The 19,914-nt window shown below is 39.5% G+C and overlaps 1 protein-coding gene across 2 annotated transcripts in view; it reads right to left on the bottom strand.

Annotated features, from left to right (window-relative positions):
* Nucleotides 1-19,914, bottom strand: part of eva1aa (eva-1 homolog A, regulator of programmed cell death a) — a 71,044-nt gene that overhangs the window by 40,606 nt on the left and 10,524 nt on the right. The window contains exons 1-4 of one of the 2 annotated variants that reach the window (XM_077552821.1): nt 10,373-10,422; nt 9,572-9,792; nt 8,630-8,753; nt 6,390-6,542 (exon numbers count right to left, since the gene is read on the bottom strand). In XM_077552821.1, coding sequence (XP_077408947.1) covers nt 6,390-6,542; nt 8,630-8,750 — 274 coding nt within the window. In that variant the 5' untranslated portion in view covers nt 8,751-8,753; nt 9,572-9,792; nt 10,373-10,422. Of the gene's footprint in view, nt 1-6,389; nt 6,543-8,629; nt 8,754-9,571; nt 9,793-10,372; nt 10,423-19,914 lie in introns of those variants that run through there. The other variant, XM_077552820.1, reaches the window with a different exon arrangement.

The following is a 19,914-nucleotide window of genomic DNA, read 5'->3' on the forward strand; positions in this document are numbered from 1 at the left end:
CTTGCACAGTAGCGTAAACGAGCCGCCTCTTTGAAGTTAATTGGGGCCGAACACTTTTTTCCCCGTCTTCACGGCGAATAGAGAGGGGATGGGTGAGCAGTTACACAGGAAGGACGAGGGAGGGATCAAGACAAGAGAGACACTGCAACCACAAATGCATTTTTAATCTGTTGATTAGAGTGTATTGTATGGAGGACCAAAAATGCCTAAATAAAAAATAAATAAAAGTGAAAATTAAAATTGATATAAAAATATAATTCAAAAAGTAAATACAAAAAAATATATATATCACCAAAACTTGCAACTAAGAGTTGCTCGACAACTTCACACAAGTTCCATTGTTTCTTTCGTGTGTGTGAATTCCAACATAGACTGACATGTCGATCAACCAATAAGCAAACAGTTCAACCCAAGACGAACTGCCCCCTCATTTGGAAAACATTTCATGACGCTTTTCATGCTGACAGCATATGCAGCATGAAATAAGTATGAGCAGAGTGTTTTTATTTATTGATTGACATTGAATAATATTTATTTTTTGTACTTATTTCCACATTTATTTATTTTAAAATCTTGTCTTTATTTTTGCATTTATCTTACTTTATTTATTTTTGTAGTTTTTATTTCCATTTATATTTCTTTTTCAGATTGATTTTTTGAATTGAATTACAGTATATTTTTTACATCAGTTTTTAATTATTACTACTTATTTATTTAGTTTGGCCTTTTTTGTCCTCCATTGCATGCACACGCACAAAAAAACATGGTGCCAGCAGGTACTAGTTACCCCCAAGACAGCATGAGTAGCCCTCTAAAAATAGCTCACCGGTGATAGGACACTGTGACTGTGAAGAATGAAAAACAGAAGAAGAATGTTAACATTTACAGTCTTATTGCAGCCAATATGACACGATGACCTTCTGGTCTGCCTTGTTGCTGAAAACTGTTCATTCTGATGTGAAGCATCCATTAGCTGCACATTCTCATTCCCTGGCCAGAACAAGACTCTCACAGACCAACAGACGGGGATCCAGAGGCCAATCAAGACACACACATTAGTTTATGCATTGGTGTGTTTGAACAAACTATATTTTGTATGGACTTTAAATGAGAACTCCCTCGGGTCCAACTTTCGCCGGCTCCCATTACAGGCGAGCATAGAAGGGCCTTATTTTACATGCAAGCACACACGGGGTGCACAGGCATGAATAACCTCTCTTAACTCTGACCTTTACCCTCAAGCACCTTCGTGGCCGTTGCAGGACCGCACACTGTCAACAAGGACGGGCCTGTGGCTCACAAGAGAAGGTTCCCAGTTCAGAGAAAACCAGAATAAGGGAGTCATTTCTGAGACTTTTTGTCACTTATGAATGATGACCAACACGCAAAGCTGCAAACAGGAAAGTCGGAGCTATTTTTCGTACTTAACTACAAATGAATGGCCCCTTGTGGGATAAATAAAGTTGGCAGAATCTAACATAAGCACATAGAAGTGATCCAAAAATACAACTTTCCCGGAATATTCCGGCAGTCGCAGCTCCAAACACAATAGGGGGACCTATTTTATCTCCCCCTCCGCTCATATGACTCACATGTGAAACGTATCATTTGGTCCATAAGCCACTCGCGATACTTCCAAGTCTTTGTATGGCCGACATCTGACATGCAATGGTGTGTAAGGCGATAGCTGAATATTTTGAGGGCACAAAATATAACACGAGTAAGTCATGACTTCATCAGCTCAGCTTTACAGTTCTGTCGGAAATAAGGATGCATCATTTTCAGGAGAAATATCAGCTAAAATCTGCCAGTTTGCTTTGAATGAAAATGAACCAAACAAGCCAACGTAGTCATTATGCGCGCCTAACACATCAAAGCGAGGCACGTCATTCTAGTGAAACAAAATAGCACTGTAATCATTTTCCAGCTCCATCAAGAGATGCCTACGGTCTGTTAAGGCTTAGCTCGAAAAGCCATGAAAGCACGGCGGGACCCTGAGAAAGAAAAAAAGCGCTATCAGACAAGGCAAAGGGGGAGTCATTTGGATGTCAAGAGTTTTGTGTGATGATAATGAGCCAGATGAGAGAGGAGGGCTTCTGCTTTGAGGCTCCTCCATCACAGTTAAGACCTGTCTCACTCCCCCCCCCCCCCCCGACACCCCGCCAAAAAAAAAAGCAAGGAGGAAAAAACATCAAAGTCCTAAAATTGGGCGCATGTCTTTTCTGGATTTGCTCATGTGGATTCATCGTGATATCATGCAGTGTTCCGCGACTATAAAAAAAATCACAAGCTAAAAAAGAAAACAGCAATCATATTTTGGCAGGAAGATGATGTAGAATTATAACCTTTAATCTATAATCTTTCTCTAAGTTTAAAATGTAAACACTATATGTTTTTCATTCAAATACATTTCAGCATTGTACTGTTTTTGTTCGCCTAGACAGAAAGATGAAAAATATATTCACGTTTCAAATTAGAGCTACAATAGCTTGGTGCAAAATGGCACATCTGCTGAGGCTATGTTGACAAGAATACATGTTTTTCTACAAAAGATTTTTCAAAAAATATTATTTTCTCAAGTGCTGCCACTTATGGAAGGTATTTTTGTGCCAAATTAAATAATAGTAACTATTAAATAAGAGTAACCAATGAGATTGCCTCTACTTGTTAGTTCACTTTGACAGCTTTATATATGGGATGTTTTCACAAAATCTGACTTATCTTCACTTTTTCAATTTTTTACATTTTTTGAAATCTCTGCATTCAGTTTCATCTCATAAATGTAAAAAATAAATAAAAAAATGGACATTGGTGTTTTTCACAGGACAGCGACGTTATGTCTCTTAATAATGAAAATTGAGATATTCATGTATTCCAATTCTACCCTTAATTCCCTTTGAAATGACATGTTATACATAGAAGTACTGTACCTCAAAAACGGGCAAAACAGCCGGGAGCAAAAGGGGTTGCTTCAGTGAAAATGGCTAGGAGTGAATGAGTTAAGGAGGATATTTTTGGATAAATCTCAAATTGTGGCACACAAAAGATGCTAGCCACTGAGTCGAAGTTTGGACTTTTCCAAAAATACAGTTTTGAGCGACGGAAAACATTTTTAAATCATTCACTCCCATTGACAGCTATAGACATCAAAAATTCATTTGAACAATTTCTATTCGTTTAACTTTTTTTTCTTCATTTTTGCATGAAAACCTAGATTTTTTTTCGTACATTGAGAACAGATATAAAATTTGTGATTAATCGTGAGTTAACTGATGAAGTCATGCGATTGATTACGATTACAAATTTTAATCGCCCGATGCCCCTCATTTTTAATAATCTTTTCTTTAAAAAAAATATTAATAATAATAATAAATTAATACTTGTTTTTAGTTAAAAAAAAAAAAGATTATTAAAAATTAGGGGCGTCAGGTGAGTATTTTTTTTTATCGTAATTAATTGCATGACTTCACTAGTTAACTCATGATTAATAACAAATTTGATATCTGTTTTAATACAATAAAAAAGGTTTTCATACTCTTGTTAACAAAATGGGAAAAAAATGTTCAAATGAATTATTGACATCTATAGGCGACAATGGCAGTGAATGAGTTAAAAACGGCACAAAATGCAAAAATAGACTAAATGGGACATGTCGACTAAAAACACCAATTTTGGTTTTGGATGTGGCGTCAGACACCGCAAACACTTCCTGCATCTCATCCGCAAGGGCACGAAGAACAAGAGGCGGTCCCGTTAGTGAAAGATAATTAGCGGTGTGGGTCTGCGCCGTCACTCAAGACAAGCTCACTTCCTGCTCGTCGTGACACGGCGGGGGGGGGGGGGGGGGGGCACATTAAAGACACGGGGAATCCCACCAGACAGTCCGGAACATCCTGGATGTGAGTGTGTGCGTGTGTTTGTGAGGCACATAGACAAGCATGGCGTTTGCATGTGCATTGTGAGCGCACACAATGCTAATGCCATTTGACAGTTAACAATGCTTCTCCCTGCCTCTAATCTGGCCTTTGTACCACTGTAACAGTAGAGTTCATCTGCCAACGCTACTGCCACAGCTACGCTACTGTATTTAATGGCGAGCTTGAAACCAGATATTAGACACACACACACACACACCAAACCACCTGCTGCTCTATTGGAGTGCGCTTCATAATTGTCTCTGATTACTCCCACTGCTAGTGTTAGCCTTTTGAACCCGGTGTCGCATAAAGGCCACACACACACACACACACACATTGGCACCGCAGGGCATGTCCACATTGTGTGGCTTGACTTGTGGACCCTTGCCATTTAAACTCACACATATAAATAACAATAAAAACCCAGTAAATTATGAGCATAGTTGTCATGCGTCCAAAACATTCTGAGCGGCAACTCAATCCTCGTCCCTTTTTCTACGGCACATTGCACGACATCCGATCTACATTCCAACCTAGTTCCGCCCCGACAATGTGTGCGTCTGTGTGCGCGGGGTTTTATATATCTCGGGATGCTTTTAGAGCATGGCGAGGAAATGACTGCTTAAAATGATCATAAATCTGTCTCCGGTTTAAAGCGCCGATGTACACAAAATGGCGGTGTCAGTCAAGAAATGATTGGAGGAAGCTGCAAATCTCCTAAAATGCACAGCGGGGTAACGTCGTGCAATATTAGCCATCCGAGTAAAAGACTTAAAGCGGAATTAAGGCCAGGCAGCATTTGTGAAGGTCTTTGTGCTCAAGATGCGTTCAAGTCCTGACATGCTCGAGTCATCAATAAAAACAGCGAGACACATAGTGACGCTTGGTATGTTTTGCTTCCAGAAAAAAAAAAGACACCGTTCTTTCCCTCAATGCTCAATTATGATGCAAAAGAATTTGCAGGACAAGGGAAGTGATTTAAATATCATGCAAAGACTTCATTTGCATTGACCACTTTTGAGTCTTAATGGAAAAAATCCTCCCCTCAACCGAGGCTGACCCCGAAAGCTGTGAATAAAATGAAAGGTGCCACTATTAAATCGTAGTGATATTCATTGGATATTGACTCGATGTGTATAAGAGAAGCAAGCAGCATTCAAGGATGTGCTTCATGAATCAGAAAACAATTCAATATAATTCATACAGATCCATTTTGGCCGTGTTTGTAGCGAGTGTACGTACAGGACCCGGGGCTGTGCAATTAATTGAAATTCAATTACAATTTAAATTATTACATAATTCCAAAATTGGCATAGTCGTAAGCAAAAATAAAATATGACTAATACTCATTTTGAGTTGTTTAAATGTATATATTTGCGCTTTTTTATTTTAAAATAATAAATTTAATAAATCTTTTAGGTTTAAACATTTTTTTGTTTTGCACCAAAAAACAAACGATCGTCCTAATCCTGACTTCAATTATTACCAAATTAATCGTGATTAATATTTTCTTTATAATCGAGCAGCCCTTTTTTGGAGGAGAACACAGTTCAGAAAGTAGAACATCCAAATTTCAATAGTTGTCAAATTAAAAATCCCTTCAGAAAATCTTGTTTTAATAGTTAATAGTTAAAGACACAGTATTTCATAATTGATTTTATTTCTTTTTTTTAATCAATTCGTTTTTATCAGATTTTAGAGCAGGTTTGTCTTTTTTTTTTTTTTAAATGCTTCGTTTTAGTTTATTTAGTTAATTTTTTTAATTAATTAATTATAGTGTTAGTTTTAGTGTTAGTTTTTGGGATTTAATGTGAAGAGACTCACCTCCCAAGATGCCGTCCTTCTGTTTGACAGTGTGCCCATGTGTCCTTCATCCAATTTAACTCATTCACTCCCAGCCATTTTCACTGAAGCAACCCCCTTCACTCCCGGCTGTTTTACTGGATTTGGACTTGTAAGGCCCACAGAATATTTTGTTCTATTGCTATAAAAACATGGAAACATTAGAGTCTCTTTTTTCATCAGGAAAAAAAGTATTTTTTTTTATCTGATTCCGTTTTGCAGCAATTAGCATTAGAATATACTGTAGCTAAGTTTCATCATTATTCACATTCCTGGTGAAAACACTGACAAAAACAGCTTGTTATAAAAAAAATTAACGCGTAACTACGTTTTTGGGAGTGAAAGACAAAGTATTAAAAAAACATTTTTACACGTTTTGGGGTTTGAATTAGTTAATGATAAGTACATCAGAATTTTTTGATAATAATAATAATAATAATGTTTTCTCTTATACAGTATATTCAAAAGCTCAACTGTGAAACATTGAGTCATAGATTAGTTTTGAGGTCATTTTCAGCTGCTAGGTGGCATTAGTGTTTCATGTTGGACCTTGTTGACAGAAACACTCCATTTTTTTTGTTTCAAATTCAGAGCTATTGGCAATGGTGTAGTGTTGTCATGGTTGCTTACCCACTGACGGCGCTCTCCTGTGGTGCAGAGGACACTCGAGGGTGCCCTGTTGGGTGCGACCAAACATGGCGGAGTAGACGGCGATCTGCATCCCCCGTTTGCAGCTCAGCCTCATCCTGTCCTCCTCACACACCACCTTGCTCTTGTATTCATCTGGGAAAACAAAAGAAGTTACAAGTTCAAAACGTAGCTTTGGAGAAACAAAAATTCTGATATGTAAGTAATGAAGTTGTTATTTTTTTCCTGCATACTTGAACATTTGCTGCAGGCTGTATTTACTGTAGTCAGGCATGAAAATAGAGTATAAGATGTCAAATGTTCCGCTCGCAATAGCCGCCCGAAGGCACGGCGGAGAGCGTCTACGCACAGAGGTAGAGTTGCAAGGTGGACAAGTAGAGCCACGCAGCGGCATTCCTCACACACATCCAGTCATGGTGACCTGTGACCACCAGAGCAGCTCCACTGGCCGGCAAATCAAAACAGCCCACATTCAGGTGGGGAGTGGAGCAAGAATGCAGAGGAGGCAAGAAGGTAGCCCGGGTGACTTGTTGTGTCTTTTGCTGATGGATGGATTCTTTCTCCTTCACTTCCTCTTTTTTCAGAGGCAGTGACACCTACTTGGTGCTCCCCCACGCAGCCTTTCTTTCCTCCCCTAACACGTCATTGGTTAAGTGGCAGGGAACAAAGAGCTGTTGATTGGAGGAAGGAAAAGTAGGGAGAGCAGAGGGATCAATGGATTAAATCCTCCACTGTGGAGCCGCAATGAAGACAAGAGTCTGGTTGGGATTACGGCGCTGGCTGTTGTCGCCGAGCTCTCGGCTTCCTGGCCCGCAGAGAGAGCCGCGGGTAAAAAGGCATAAGGGGGTTTTCTTTGAGACAACACATCCATCCAGTTTCAGTTCCGCTTATCCTGTTAAGAGTGACGACAGATGGTGGAGACGATTCCAGATGACTGAGTGCCAAATGCAGACTCCAACCAGGACTAGTTGACTGTCAAGCAAGCGTTTAAAATGGCTCTTACGCCAGTTGATTTATATCATGATTAAGGTTGGGTTTTAAAAAAAATTGAATAATCTATCGAATCGATTTTCCTTTTCGGGCCTGATATTGATTCATAAAATCATGAATCGATTATTTTCATATTTCTTTTTTTTTCAAAAGAAAATAGAAGGCCAACATTTTTTTTGTATATTGAAATTTACTGTTCACATGAATTTAGACCTGACTTAGTGCACTTTAAGACAATTTTAATTTATATTTACAATTGTTGAATTAGAATTAGGAAAAAATCTCATCCTTGCTGATGTCAATGTTTTTGTAACACTTAAAGCAACACTAAGGAATTTTCAGATTGCGTAATGTTGGCGCCATATGGACAAAAGGGATGTTATGCCTGAAGGAAGACCACATTTCCCATAAGGACAAGCGCATTGCATCAAGCCAGCAAGTGAAAGCCGGGCCAATGTTGATCCTTGACTCTCCTTTTTACTGTAAATATCTTTTGGGGAAAAAAATTCCATATTGTAGAATTTTTATAATGTCCTTGATATTTAAGAATACCATAATTAATCAATATCAGATTGAATGGAAGTGAATTAGGGGTGTTTAAAAAAATATTTTCTGCGATATTACCGTGCACAATTCTCGTATCGATTCAATATGTGGCCAAATCAATTTTTAAACATCAATTTTTGTTGGAAATATTCAACAAAACATCTTACTTGAGGTTAGCTTTTAAACCAAGAGTGCCATCTCGAGGAGTAAAAAAAAATATCACATGTGCTGTCTGTCTGGTTAGCCGTTTAGCTAGCTAGCTGGTTCATTTAAACCAAGAGTGCCATCGAGAGGAGTCAAACAATATCACAAGTGTTTCATGAAGCTTCATTTGTCTATCACTACTGTTGAGTGTTTTCAAATTTTTGAATAAAAATAAAGAAATCGCAATATTCGACTTATAGATTTGTATCATGATTAATCGGTATCTAATCGAATAGTGACCTATTAATCGTGATACAAGGCAATTCACACCCCTAAAATGAATCAAATCAAATTAGAAACAATACCCAGCCCTAATGATAGCTTCCCAAGTCAGTTTTTTTTTTTAAACCAGGTTTTCTGAAAAATACCTCCCAACGAACCAAGCCTTTATAGATGACAAATTATGCGTGACAAGTATGCTATTTGTGTGGAAAAATATGTGGAAGGCACCAGGAGCGGATGCAATGCAGTGAGGGACTTACTGGGTCTGCACTTGTACCTCACTGTGAGGTATTTGCTGCTTCCAGGACACTGGTCCATCCCAAACACGCGGCTGTTGACAAGAACTTGACAGCTCCTTCTGTCTTGGCACTCGTCCAGCATTTTCTAAAACAGGGGGTTAGCGGGGGGGCGAGGACCAAAAAACACGCTTTCAGTAGGTTAACAATGAGGAGCGGGCAAACCTAAAACCACTTCAAACAGGATTGGAAAAAACCATCAGAACACAGTGGGAGGGAGTAAAGAATCCGGAAGGGTCTACTCTAGTCATTCATCTCTTTCCATCTCAGTTTTCATCCTTCTTAAGCCCAACATAGTCGAACATGTGACCTTCAAATTAGCTGGTCGCCATAAGCAAACAACTATTCATGACCACATTTACTGTGTAGTCTTCAGTTAATGTTTTTTGTCATGTGGGGGGAAGCCGGAGTACCCAGAGAAAACTGGTCAAAAGAGGTCGGAGGGCTCTGGTTTCACACAGCAATCCGCTCACTCTTACACTTGAAGACAATGTGCACTGTTGTCTGTGGGCATTCATCAAGGTCCCGGCTATTATGAAACAACACGCTGGTGTTCAACACTACAACGTACTAAAAATACACCACACAGCTGACTGAATGGCGGACAGTTTTGCGTGCGTGTGTGTTTGTATTGCGATGCGAGTCCTTCCACTCGCATCCTAATTTGAGAGCGGATGCTGAAGCAAAGGGCGCATGAAATCGCTTTGTGTCACGAGAAAACAGAGAAGCCTGCCTCCTATTCAGGAAGTTTAATTTAGCGGAAAACGCGTTACGTAATCAGCGGGCCTCCGAATATGAATTAACCCTTGACCGCAGTTGAAAATGGAGGGCAAGTTCTTTCAAAGTGAAGTATGGACGATTTACACAAATGAGGCTAATTAGGAATATTTATGTTCATTTAATTACCTGTAGTGCAGTGGACACAGAGCAGTACTCATCCCCCCGAGCGTCATAATAACCAAGGGGGGCCTGGTAGCTCTTAGGGCACTGGTGGAGGTCGGAGGAGCCTTTCCTTCCGTAAAAAGCCGATTGGACGGTGATGGTGGTGCGCGGCGGGCAGCGAACAGTCAGGAGTTCTCCGTCACAGGCTTGCTCCGTGTAGTTCTTTAACACTTTGGACAAGTAGCCTGTGATGTCAAGTTGCAATAGCGAGTGTTAATAAACATGTGCTTTAAACAATAACTTAAATGTGAAATGCAGGCTTTGTTTGGCCTAAAAATGTGTTCAAATACAGACTAAACATAACATTAGCCAACCGCTAACCTTTTACTGCTTTTTATCATCTTAATGTTCGTTGGTTACTGCTCTCACAAAGAATCTTGGACAATAGAGTTACTTTTTGGTATAAATATGAGTGAGGAATGAAAGTTGACTGCAAGCAAAGGCAACAACAACAGCATTTGGCTAAAGATTAGCTTCACGAGCGAGCTAGCAGTAGCACTCTAGTGGCAAACATATTCAGTGGATAATCAATTTCACTTGCTAAACTTTTGGTTAAACTGACCTTTTGAAACAAAAATTCTGGGTGTAATAGCGTAACTCTCCAACATAAACTGCACTTAGCTAAAGTTTAGCCTGGGGGTTAGCATCATCACTATGGTGAGACAAAAACATGCAGCAGGTCTTTTAAAAAAAAATTTTTTTTTTTAAATAAATATAATCAATTCATTTAAATGAATCTAATGTGATAAACTCTATAGTTATTACCTTAACATCACATGATTCTGGAAAATAAGACAAATAAAGAAATTTTTCCCAACTTCTGGACTGGTACCACAGATATGCCAGTACGCTGAGGCAGCCCGGCTAATCGACGTGCCTACGTGGCGGCCATGTTGGCAGGGGCAACATTCCCATCAAAGGCAATGCAATGACATTGAAATTTAGACATAACTTGCTCATTTTGCCACAGATTTTCATGATTACTTTTTTGTCAATGACACTTAATCCTGTTTCATGGTATATTTAATAAACTATTTTCTCCTGACTGATCTCTTTGATGCTATATGGTGGCTCTCTGCGAACCATGGCTTATATTGTAAAACGTGCTACAAAAATGTCAGGATAAGCCAAATAAAGAACTTTATTTGTGGTTAAACAAAGGCACTTTAAATAGGAGTGGATAAGTGCACATCACATTTAACATGAATTTGGGTGTGATTTGGTAATTTGCTAATTTTGAGCATTTTGTTGATGTTTCTTTGCTCTATTCCATCATTAAGAGTCAACATAGACTGTCACCCGCAAAAGAACCAAACCCACCACAGACTGATCATTAACATTCCAGCCAGTGATGACAACAAACTGGTCAAAAAATACAATTTACAGCTCAGTCCCTATTAAAAGACACAAAAGAGGAATAATTGTGAGAGGTACGGTTCATCAGTAGCCAGCTCATCATGTCTTGGGAATTGATGATGAGAGAAAAAAAAATAGTTCCACAAACGCAAACAACTAAAAACAACTTACAAACCGAGTCCAAGCTTCCTGGCGAAGTGCTGTGCAAACACATTTACAAAGAGTCAACAGGCATGCGCGCGCACACACATCAAGTGGACACAGTATGTGACTCAATTACCTCTATTTGGTCAGTCTTTGCTTGGGCGGCGGAGATTACATTGAAATGGTGTTTCTGAGCACATACACTCGCATGCTTACGCAGAAAAACACACATTGTCCCCTTTGTCGCCATGGTCACAGTTTCAAGGAGGAAGGGCTTGAAAGGAAGGTCACGTCTAAATATGGATGCTTATTAAGCCCCCGCGGGTTGAGTCACACATTTCCACCGGTGGCAGATTTGTAGACAACAGATGCATTTCTTTGCAACTCTATAGAGGTACAGTACATAAATGAAATAAAATAAAAATAGATATAATTAAACAGACTGTAAAGAATAAATTAACCTATTTGCCCGATTTTTGCTTCAATTCAATGGACATTTTGCTGCTCCCGCTGGTGTGTGCCTTGGCCACCTTGGGGCAGTATATTACAGCCATAAAGACACACTTGAAGACGAGTTTCACAACTGACTCAGTAAGCTGCAGTAATGTTAGTCATTTTTCGCTAGGGATGGGCGAGGACCGATACCAGGTACCAGTATCGGGCCAATTATCAGGCCATATTTTAAGGTATAGGTACCTTCGGCAGCCCTCTTTTGTTTTACGATCAAGAACTAGAAATGAGGAAAAAAATGCCATTAATTTTATATTGGTGTATATAGGCCCTTTTTTTTCTTTAGGGGAAATTTTATGTATCATAAGTACTAGTGGCATCAGTAAGTGCACTCTAAAAACATGTGGTTCAAAAGTAAACCAATTATAGAGAAAAAAAAAAAAGGACCGAGCCACTTTATGGGTCAATTTGATCCAACTTTCTGGGTTGTGTCATACAAAATTACCCAATTTCTTGACCCAAGTAAAGGATCTGACCAATATTTATGAGTTGTTTTACACTAAAAGACCCATTTCTTGACTCAAAGTTGGGTCAAATTGACCCAAGTAGAGGACCAGTCCATTTTTGACCCAACTGTTTTTATTCAGTGTGGTATCGGTACAATTGACAACTCAACTGTTGAGTACTTGTACTGGTATCGGTCTGAAAAAAGTGGTATCGAACATCACAAGTTTATGTTCACCAAAAGATGCTATTTGTTAGCCTGCTTAAGCGTTTTGCATTGTTTGTCATTAAGCTAAACGGGCTGTCATAAGGCAATTTTTGCGGTCATTTTAAATACAATACAAAAAGTGTAAATCTCTTTTTGTTTTATAATTAGTTTGACAGTAAACATCAACTGGGAGTGGCAAGAAAATAGCTCAAGGAACCACCTCTATATTTATGAATATGTAATCAGTGCTGATGACAGCCTGCGCAGAACGGAAAATAACAACTTGTCATCCTCTTCCTAGCTGTGCGTCCAAATATGTAGTATAGAAAACATCAACAATAACAACATGGTGTGATGAAAACTATCCGCTCGCTGTTAACGGGTGTGTGGGTGTGTACTGTCGGGAATCAAATTATCGTTAGTGCTCATTCTGGGCCATGCGCCAAGCGCCCAAAGGGACCACGAGGTTTCTGCCCAGCTTTGGCGACAGCAGTGAAACCATGGGAACGGGCGAGTGTAAGAAGGGTTTCAAATGATACGACTGTAAATGATTGGGAGTGTGTGGCGTGGGCGTGGCCACATTCCTCCACCCACAAAAGTACGATTCAAAAGCGAGCGCATGATTTTTCCCCTCATACCTTCATTTCTATGCATCTCTTCATCATTGTTCGTCGCTACCTGTTGACTGACGCTCCCCTTGCAGGCACCTGTGTAAACCAGCTAGCCAATGACAGGTGTCCCTCAGAGGCAGAATGCTCCAACAATGCACGAAGAACACCCAGAAGTCTCTCCTCCCCTTTTCCTTTTGACGGCGAGCCTTCCTTAACTAGCGCACTGGCCTTTCTCTTATACAAAAGCGCCGCCGCTCTATTGTGTCTGCTGGTTTGTGGAGTTGCCCATTAGAAAGGCAGTTAGGATTCTTTGCAAAGTTTTGACTCGAATTGAACACCAAAAGCTGCAGCAGGTTTTATTCGGGCGAAAGGAGAAATCCGCTCATGTGAAACAACCAACTGTCATATTGGAGTTTTAGCTGTAATCTCTTGGAAAGGCATCATGTGATGACCCTAAAATCTTGACCCCTGCAATAGAAGGAGGGCCACGTATGATGGAGATTAGTGCCGGCTAAGTGTGTTGTGTCAACATGTCACGCAAAAAAAGGATTGCCATCGGAAGAGAATTTCCTCCCTGGGACCTTATTGCAAGTCAATGCAAATGTACAACAAAGTGTATCTGGTCATTCTTTATTAATGAAATCCTAAAAATCAGTTTGACGTTATGATAACCGTCAGCAATTTTTTTTTGCAGCATCACAGAATTAAAATTACAGTTCTAAAATTACCTCTTTTTTGTGTGGAATATTTGGGTAAACAAAAACATTTGTTTCCATTATTATTTATTAACAAGTATTATTTAGTACAGAAGAAACATGTTTCAAGTTAAGTTTAAATATATAGATGTTATCATTCTTCTTCTGTTTTTAATTCAATCTTTTTAAGTCACAGTGTCCCATCATTTTTAGAACATTCTTGTGGGCTACTCATGTTGTTATTGGGGCTAACTAGCACCCAATGGCACTTTTCCTGTGTGTTTTATTTAGGACAATGCACAATAAACCTATAAAAAAAAAACAGTCTTAACATGTCACAAGAGTAAAGGTTCATTTAATGACTGTAGTAGGGTTTCCATCCAACCATTTTTATTCGAATTTTCAAGAATTGCGAAAAATAAAACTGAATGGGAATGCAAAAATGTTTTTACGCTTTGAGGGGGTGAATTTTGAAGCGTATCAAAAAAAGGAAAATGCGAATTTTGGCTATGGGAATTGGTTTTGCGAATAAACGCTGGCAAGACCGGATACAAGTCACACGTTTTGATCGGATATTAAGTCACACGAACGTTTGTCGTCACAAAGCAATGGTGGAAGATAAAGTTAGGTATGTTAGGGGGGACGAAACCAAATTATTTTTGGATTTAATTAAAGAAGCAAATATGAATGCAATTTTAGATGGAAAACAGCAAAGGAACGCTACGGTTGATCAAGAATTACAAAAGCAAGCTCATAAACTCACTCACCGTCATTGCACGGCGCAGTCGCTTCCTGTTTTTCTTCTTCTTTTAAAGTATCACATTTCTATGGTCTATACCGCCACCTAGAGTGACGGAGTCCCCTCTCAATATTCGCAAAACAAGAAACAGATGGAAACGGGCTTAAATCGCATGTCCGATTTGCGATTTTTCAGAAAATTTGCTTAAAAAATTTGAAACAATTGGATGGAAACCTGACTTGTAATTTAAACATCACTGCTCTTGTACTCTTGTAATGAATGTGCCACGGGGGGGTCTTGTTCAAATTAATCAAAACAATTTGACAAGAAAAAAGGCGATTGATATATTAATAATCTTATTGTTAAGAAGAACACAAAATCAGAAGTCAGTGAAGCAGCCAAAAGGGAACTCAAGGCAAAAATGTGCCCCGCTAGTCTAAAACTTGGTATTCGGATTAATATATCGTCCGTGGAATAAGAATTCAGCAGATTACTCCATTCAATTTCATCAATCTTTTTGTCCTCCGTTCTCGCCTGAAATTGACGTCTAAATTCCTTCGGGCTCGCATTGCTAACATGACGGCTCACGACCTGGGCATCCTCACGTTTTGTACCTTTGGAGTTTTCAGAAGTGGGACTATCGCTCATCTGCTTTCACATCCCACCCCTGGGGCGTGCCGACGTATTTCTCGCCAAGGTTCGGTACGGCTTAGAGTAACTTTATGATTTAGCGACAGAAGGCTTGTTATTTGAATGTGAATGAAGGGGTTGAGCTCGGAGCCTCAGTCTTTGTTTTTTGTTTGAACAAGGCAGTTAATGGTTAACTGTTGAGAGCATTGTTGGGATATAATTGCAACTTCAACTATTAGCATATTGGGTGTGAGTCAAGAACATTAGTCAACTATGTGAGCAACTACATAACTACAAATATATACCTTATGTCCCAAATGTGAAACTTGGATGACATCATTTTGGAACATTTTTTTTAAATGCTAAGAATCTGCAAAAATCTCCCCTCTAATTAAGACCAGACTGAGAGGAAGTAAAATATACGTTAAAAATAAACATTCGGAAGTGTGCCATACTGAATATTTCTGACAGGTGGCAAGAGGACGAGGGGAGTGGCGGTGATTTAACTCCAGAGGCGGTGCAGCTGGAGAATATGTTCTGCTCAAGGCTTTCTCAATCTTTTCAAAGATGTCATTTGCTTTTATTGGCTGGCTCTGAGGAATGAGCGCATTGAAGTCGATTTGACAGGCTATAAAACTGCCACTGTTGACTTTAGTTATCGGTATATTAGGAAACTATTTGTGTTTTCCTTCGGAACCTTCTGAAATGTGAAACTTTAAGAGAGCTAAGTTATTGTTTAAGTTTCCATTAATTTTTTTAAGACATACCAATAACCCTAGGAGCTCTGAACATTTTGCAAAAAAAAAAAAAAAAAAAGATTTTGTCTAAAATCTACATTTCGAAAAAAACATGCTTTAAGCCAAGTCAAGATTGTAATTTGTATATATATATATATATATATATATTTTTTTTTTTTTTTACACCAATCCCCCCCCCCTTTTTTTTTTTTACTGAAAATTAAGATCGGCTCCAAATATCGGTTATCAGCCTCCTGGACATCGGTATCGGCCCTGGAAAAAAAACATATCGGTCTATCTCTACACCAATCGCAGTCTAGTTATTTGGGCAAAGCTACGACTAGCTTAATCGATAATACATAGTTTATTGTAATATAAAATCATTTATTGCTTGTCTTTGTTGAAAAATACTTCGGAAGAGGACCTTGAAAAAATGATTGCATATTAAAACGCAATCGGAATAAAAATCACAATTCAATTATTTTTCAGTCCACACTGCATGAACGGGAGTCCAACGTCTTTAAATAGACGCCGTGCTCGTAATAATGATATATTTGTAACAAGACCTCAAATCGCATTCCGGCAAACACAAAGTTCATGAAAAGCCACAAAATCAAAGGCCTGTATTGCTTTTCATCTCGCTACATTAGCTTTTTAAGCATTTACAGCTTCATGGCTTTATTGGTGTTATTTTAAGCAAATTATAGCTGTCAAAACCATCAAATGTTTACGAAAAAAAAAGCAGAGCTGCAGGCTTGTCGCTGCGGAAGGAATTCCCTTCAAGTGGCGATTACTGACGAGTGCCGAGGCAACACGAGAGACGATGAAGAGGTGAGAGCGGGAGATGAATATAAAGAGCAGGGGGGGGGGGGGGCTCCATCATCAAGTGTTTTGTTGTTTAAAAAGTTGGGAGTTCAGCGATAAAGATCTTCCATCTTTCCGAGCGAGGCAGGCCGGCGGTTTACAGGCTGTGGCAGCAGAGGTCCAAAGGCCAAAGCTGGCGGCTTTAACTCCTGTACTAATTACTTCTCGGCGCAGACCGCAGAGGCTGCTCGAGGCCCCGGGAGGGAGCGCAGCCGTGACACCAAGATAAAACAACTCCAACCTTTCTGCTTTTAAATCATACGCGGTGGGACTTCTCGGCTTACCTTTTAAAGACGTGAACGAGTGATAAACCAACGGAATGAGGCGCGACCATAAGGTGTGCTGACATGCTAAAGACCCAAAACATTTCACACAAACCGCAGCGCAAGACTACACGGCAAAGATTTTTTTCACTACTCAGACACAACTGATTGTAAAAAAAAAAAAAAAAAAAAAAAAATCATTCTTAAACTTCATTTCTGATGACATTTCGGATTAGCTTACTTTTCTTCCCTCTTTTACAGTAGGCAGCGAAAAAAAAGGCAGAGGCAGTTAAACTTGACATGGAGTCAGGGTTGGATTACTTTTTTAAACTACTTAAGGAGAGTAAATGGGTACCTTACGGCAAGTTCTTTCAAGTGGTGCACTGAGTCTCGCGTGAAACCACCTGAGATTGTCGACACACATCTATGGAAACGTGCGTTAGCTTGTTATTATGGAACAGGGTGACGGAATGAATGTGATGTAGATAGTGAAGTCTGCTAAGAATGCTGCACATGGAAAAGAACCAAAATCATCAGCTGGAAATGTTACACAGCATGTGAAATATTTACCAGTAAAGGATATTCGGCTTTTGCGTGAAATATCAGGATGAATCTAAAACCCTGACGGCCTCACGACTCTGGTTGGAAGTGTTCGGCTTAGGTGAACGGTTTGGGATTTTTTAATAGGTTTTAGGTGAACTAATGAAAACACACACGCTCACCCACATACAAAAAATTAAAAAAAAATTTTTTTTAAAAAGAGCAGTGATGATGACATGTCAAATCGGTAAAATTACCAAATGAACAATACTGAGCTCTCCAGAAAAAAATAAAAATAAATAAAAAATAATAATAAGGATGAATCTAAAACCCTTACAGGGTGAACTTAATTTGACCTTCTATCAACTTTTTTTTTAATGTCCAACTGTTCAATGTTTCAGGAAATTCACAGCAGCTGTTTGATCGATGAATCGATCAACATATTTACATGGACGTCCACCACGTTGTCCTGTGACTTTCTTAGCTCAGTCAACTGGTTTCTTGATTTCATGATGCGAAAATGTCAACAGTATGAGAAAGAAGATAACCCGGTATATAAGTAGAGGATCGGTCCATTTTTGACCCATAGTTGGGTTCAATTTGACCCAACTGTTTCTAGAGTGTAGAGCAACTACAAGATAAAAACTGACTTGTAAATAAGACTGACAAATACCTCATCATCACAAGGGACAACATAATACAAGACCATAACAATTCAAGTGACCTATGACCCAGGCTGAAATCAATGCAAATTTTCTATTCTAATTATAGTAACTAGGTAAAGCTACAGCCAGCATTATTTTTCTGCTGTTCACAAAACCAGCTCATATAAGAGAGTCAAAGCCTTACAATCACTTCGGTCACAGTGTCACATAGAGCGAAAGGACAAACAGTTAAGTGTGACTGGGGGCCCACGTGGGGGTGTTGACAGCATTACTGGGTGAGATCTCATTCGGATTCAATTGTGTGTACGCACATTCAGTAGCCATGCTTAAACGTGGGAGTGTCAGCTGAGGGGGCTTACCCCTGAATTTCAACCTCAGCAATGGTCTTGCTCTTGGACTTTGGGTCAAAAAAACAACTGAGGACCACAGATCCTGTTCGCCAGAACCAACAAAGACCTGCCAGCCTTCTCTGCAGGAAACTGACTTAAAATACGTTTCGCAGTTTGCGCGAGGACTTAGGTGGGGGAGCAATCCAAAAACATGGTTGAAAGTCAAATTCCCTGTGATGAATGGAGATACATTGTGTTAGGTTCCAATTCCTTTTTTTTTCCTATTTTTTTTTTTCCTGGAGCGCTCAGTATTGTTCATTCGGTAATTTTACCGATTTGACATGTCATCATCAATGCTCTCTTTTTTTATTATTATTATTTTTTATTATTTTGTATGTGGGTGAGTATGTGTATGTGCGTGTGAGTGTGCATTCATTAATTATTAACCTATTCAAAAATCCCATACCGTTCACCTAAACCGAACACTTCCAGCCAGAGTCGTGAGGCCGTCAGGAGACCCGAGGAAGGACCAAAGAAAACAAAGGAAAGGAAGGGAAAAGAAAGGTTCCAATTCCTATGACAGCCAGAAAGCCAAGCAAATCTAAAACAACATTTGGATTCCTTTCTTTCCATTCACTACAATTGTGTAATTGCAAATCCGCAGACGTATGCTGATGCTGTTCCAACACGTCCCGTGTTATGTTTTTTTTCTGTTCCCAAACAACCCGAAGGCTTGGCTCACTGGATGTTATCAATATCCACTGATTATGGTCTCCTTAATTCGAATGGCACAGCGAGCGACGTCTTCCAACCCCCCCGACAGGCGAAGAGCGGAGCCAGAGCAGCTGGAGTAATCCAACCCAGAGATGCAAACACAAAACACTCTGATTGCCACATCCTTTCCTCCTGCCTCAGATGGCTTATCGTCGGAACTCCTACGCACTCCCCACAAACACATACAAACACGACCTAACATCCAGTCTAGGCCTTAGGTTTTAAAGACACCACGTGTGTCTTATTACAGTTGTAAAACTACAGGGATTTAGACAGGAAAGTTAAATAAAAATGTCGTGCAGTTCCTTATTTTTGTTTGTTTGGTTAATTCTTAGTTCATTGAAGACTGGGGTGTGGAACGTTCCATTCCCACGATGGGGACTCTTGTATTGAATTTAGTAGAGTTCTGCCGGGGGAAAAAAGTTTTCTTTAATCATATTTTTTCTCTAGCAAGCTGTTTCCTGGTTGATGGACGCCAACAGTACACCTCGTTACTTCACGGTTCAGTTATCTTGGCTTCACTTTATTGCGGGTTTTCATTTGTGAACATAGTTTAATATATTGCAGTTTCACCTCACTATTTTGCGGGTCTTCTTGCTCTTTGTCTTCCTTCTAAGTAAGACCAGTCGAAAATTGCCGCTGCTGTGGAAACCAAAACCAAAACCAAAGTTGCCACGGCTACCATCTTCCCCTTCCGTATTTCTGGCGGTAGTTGCTGAAGAAGAAGAAGAGAAGGAAGATGATGAAGAAGAAGAAGAAGAAGAAAAAGAAGAAGAAAAAGAAGAAGAAGGTAGTCAA

This window comes from Vanacampus margaritifer, chromosome 19 (assembly GCF_051991255.1).
Source record: "Vanacampus margaritifer isolate UIUO_Vmar chromosome 19, RoL_Vmar_1.0, whole genome shotgun sequence".
NCBI lineage: Eukaryota > Metazoa > Chordata > Actinopteri > Syngnathiformes > Syngnathidae > Vanacampus > Vanacampus margaritifer.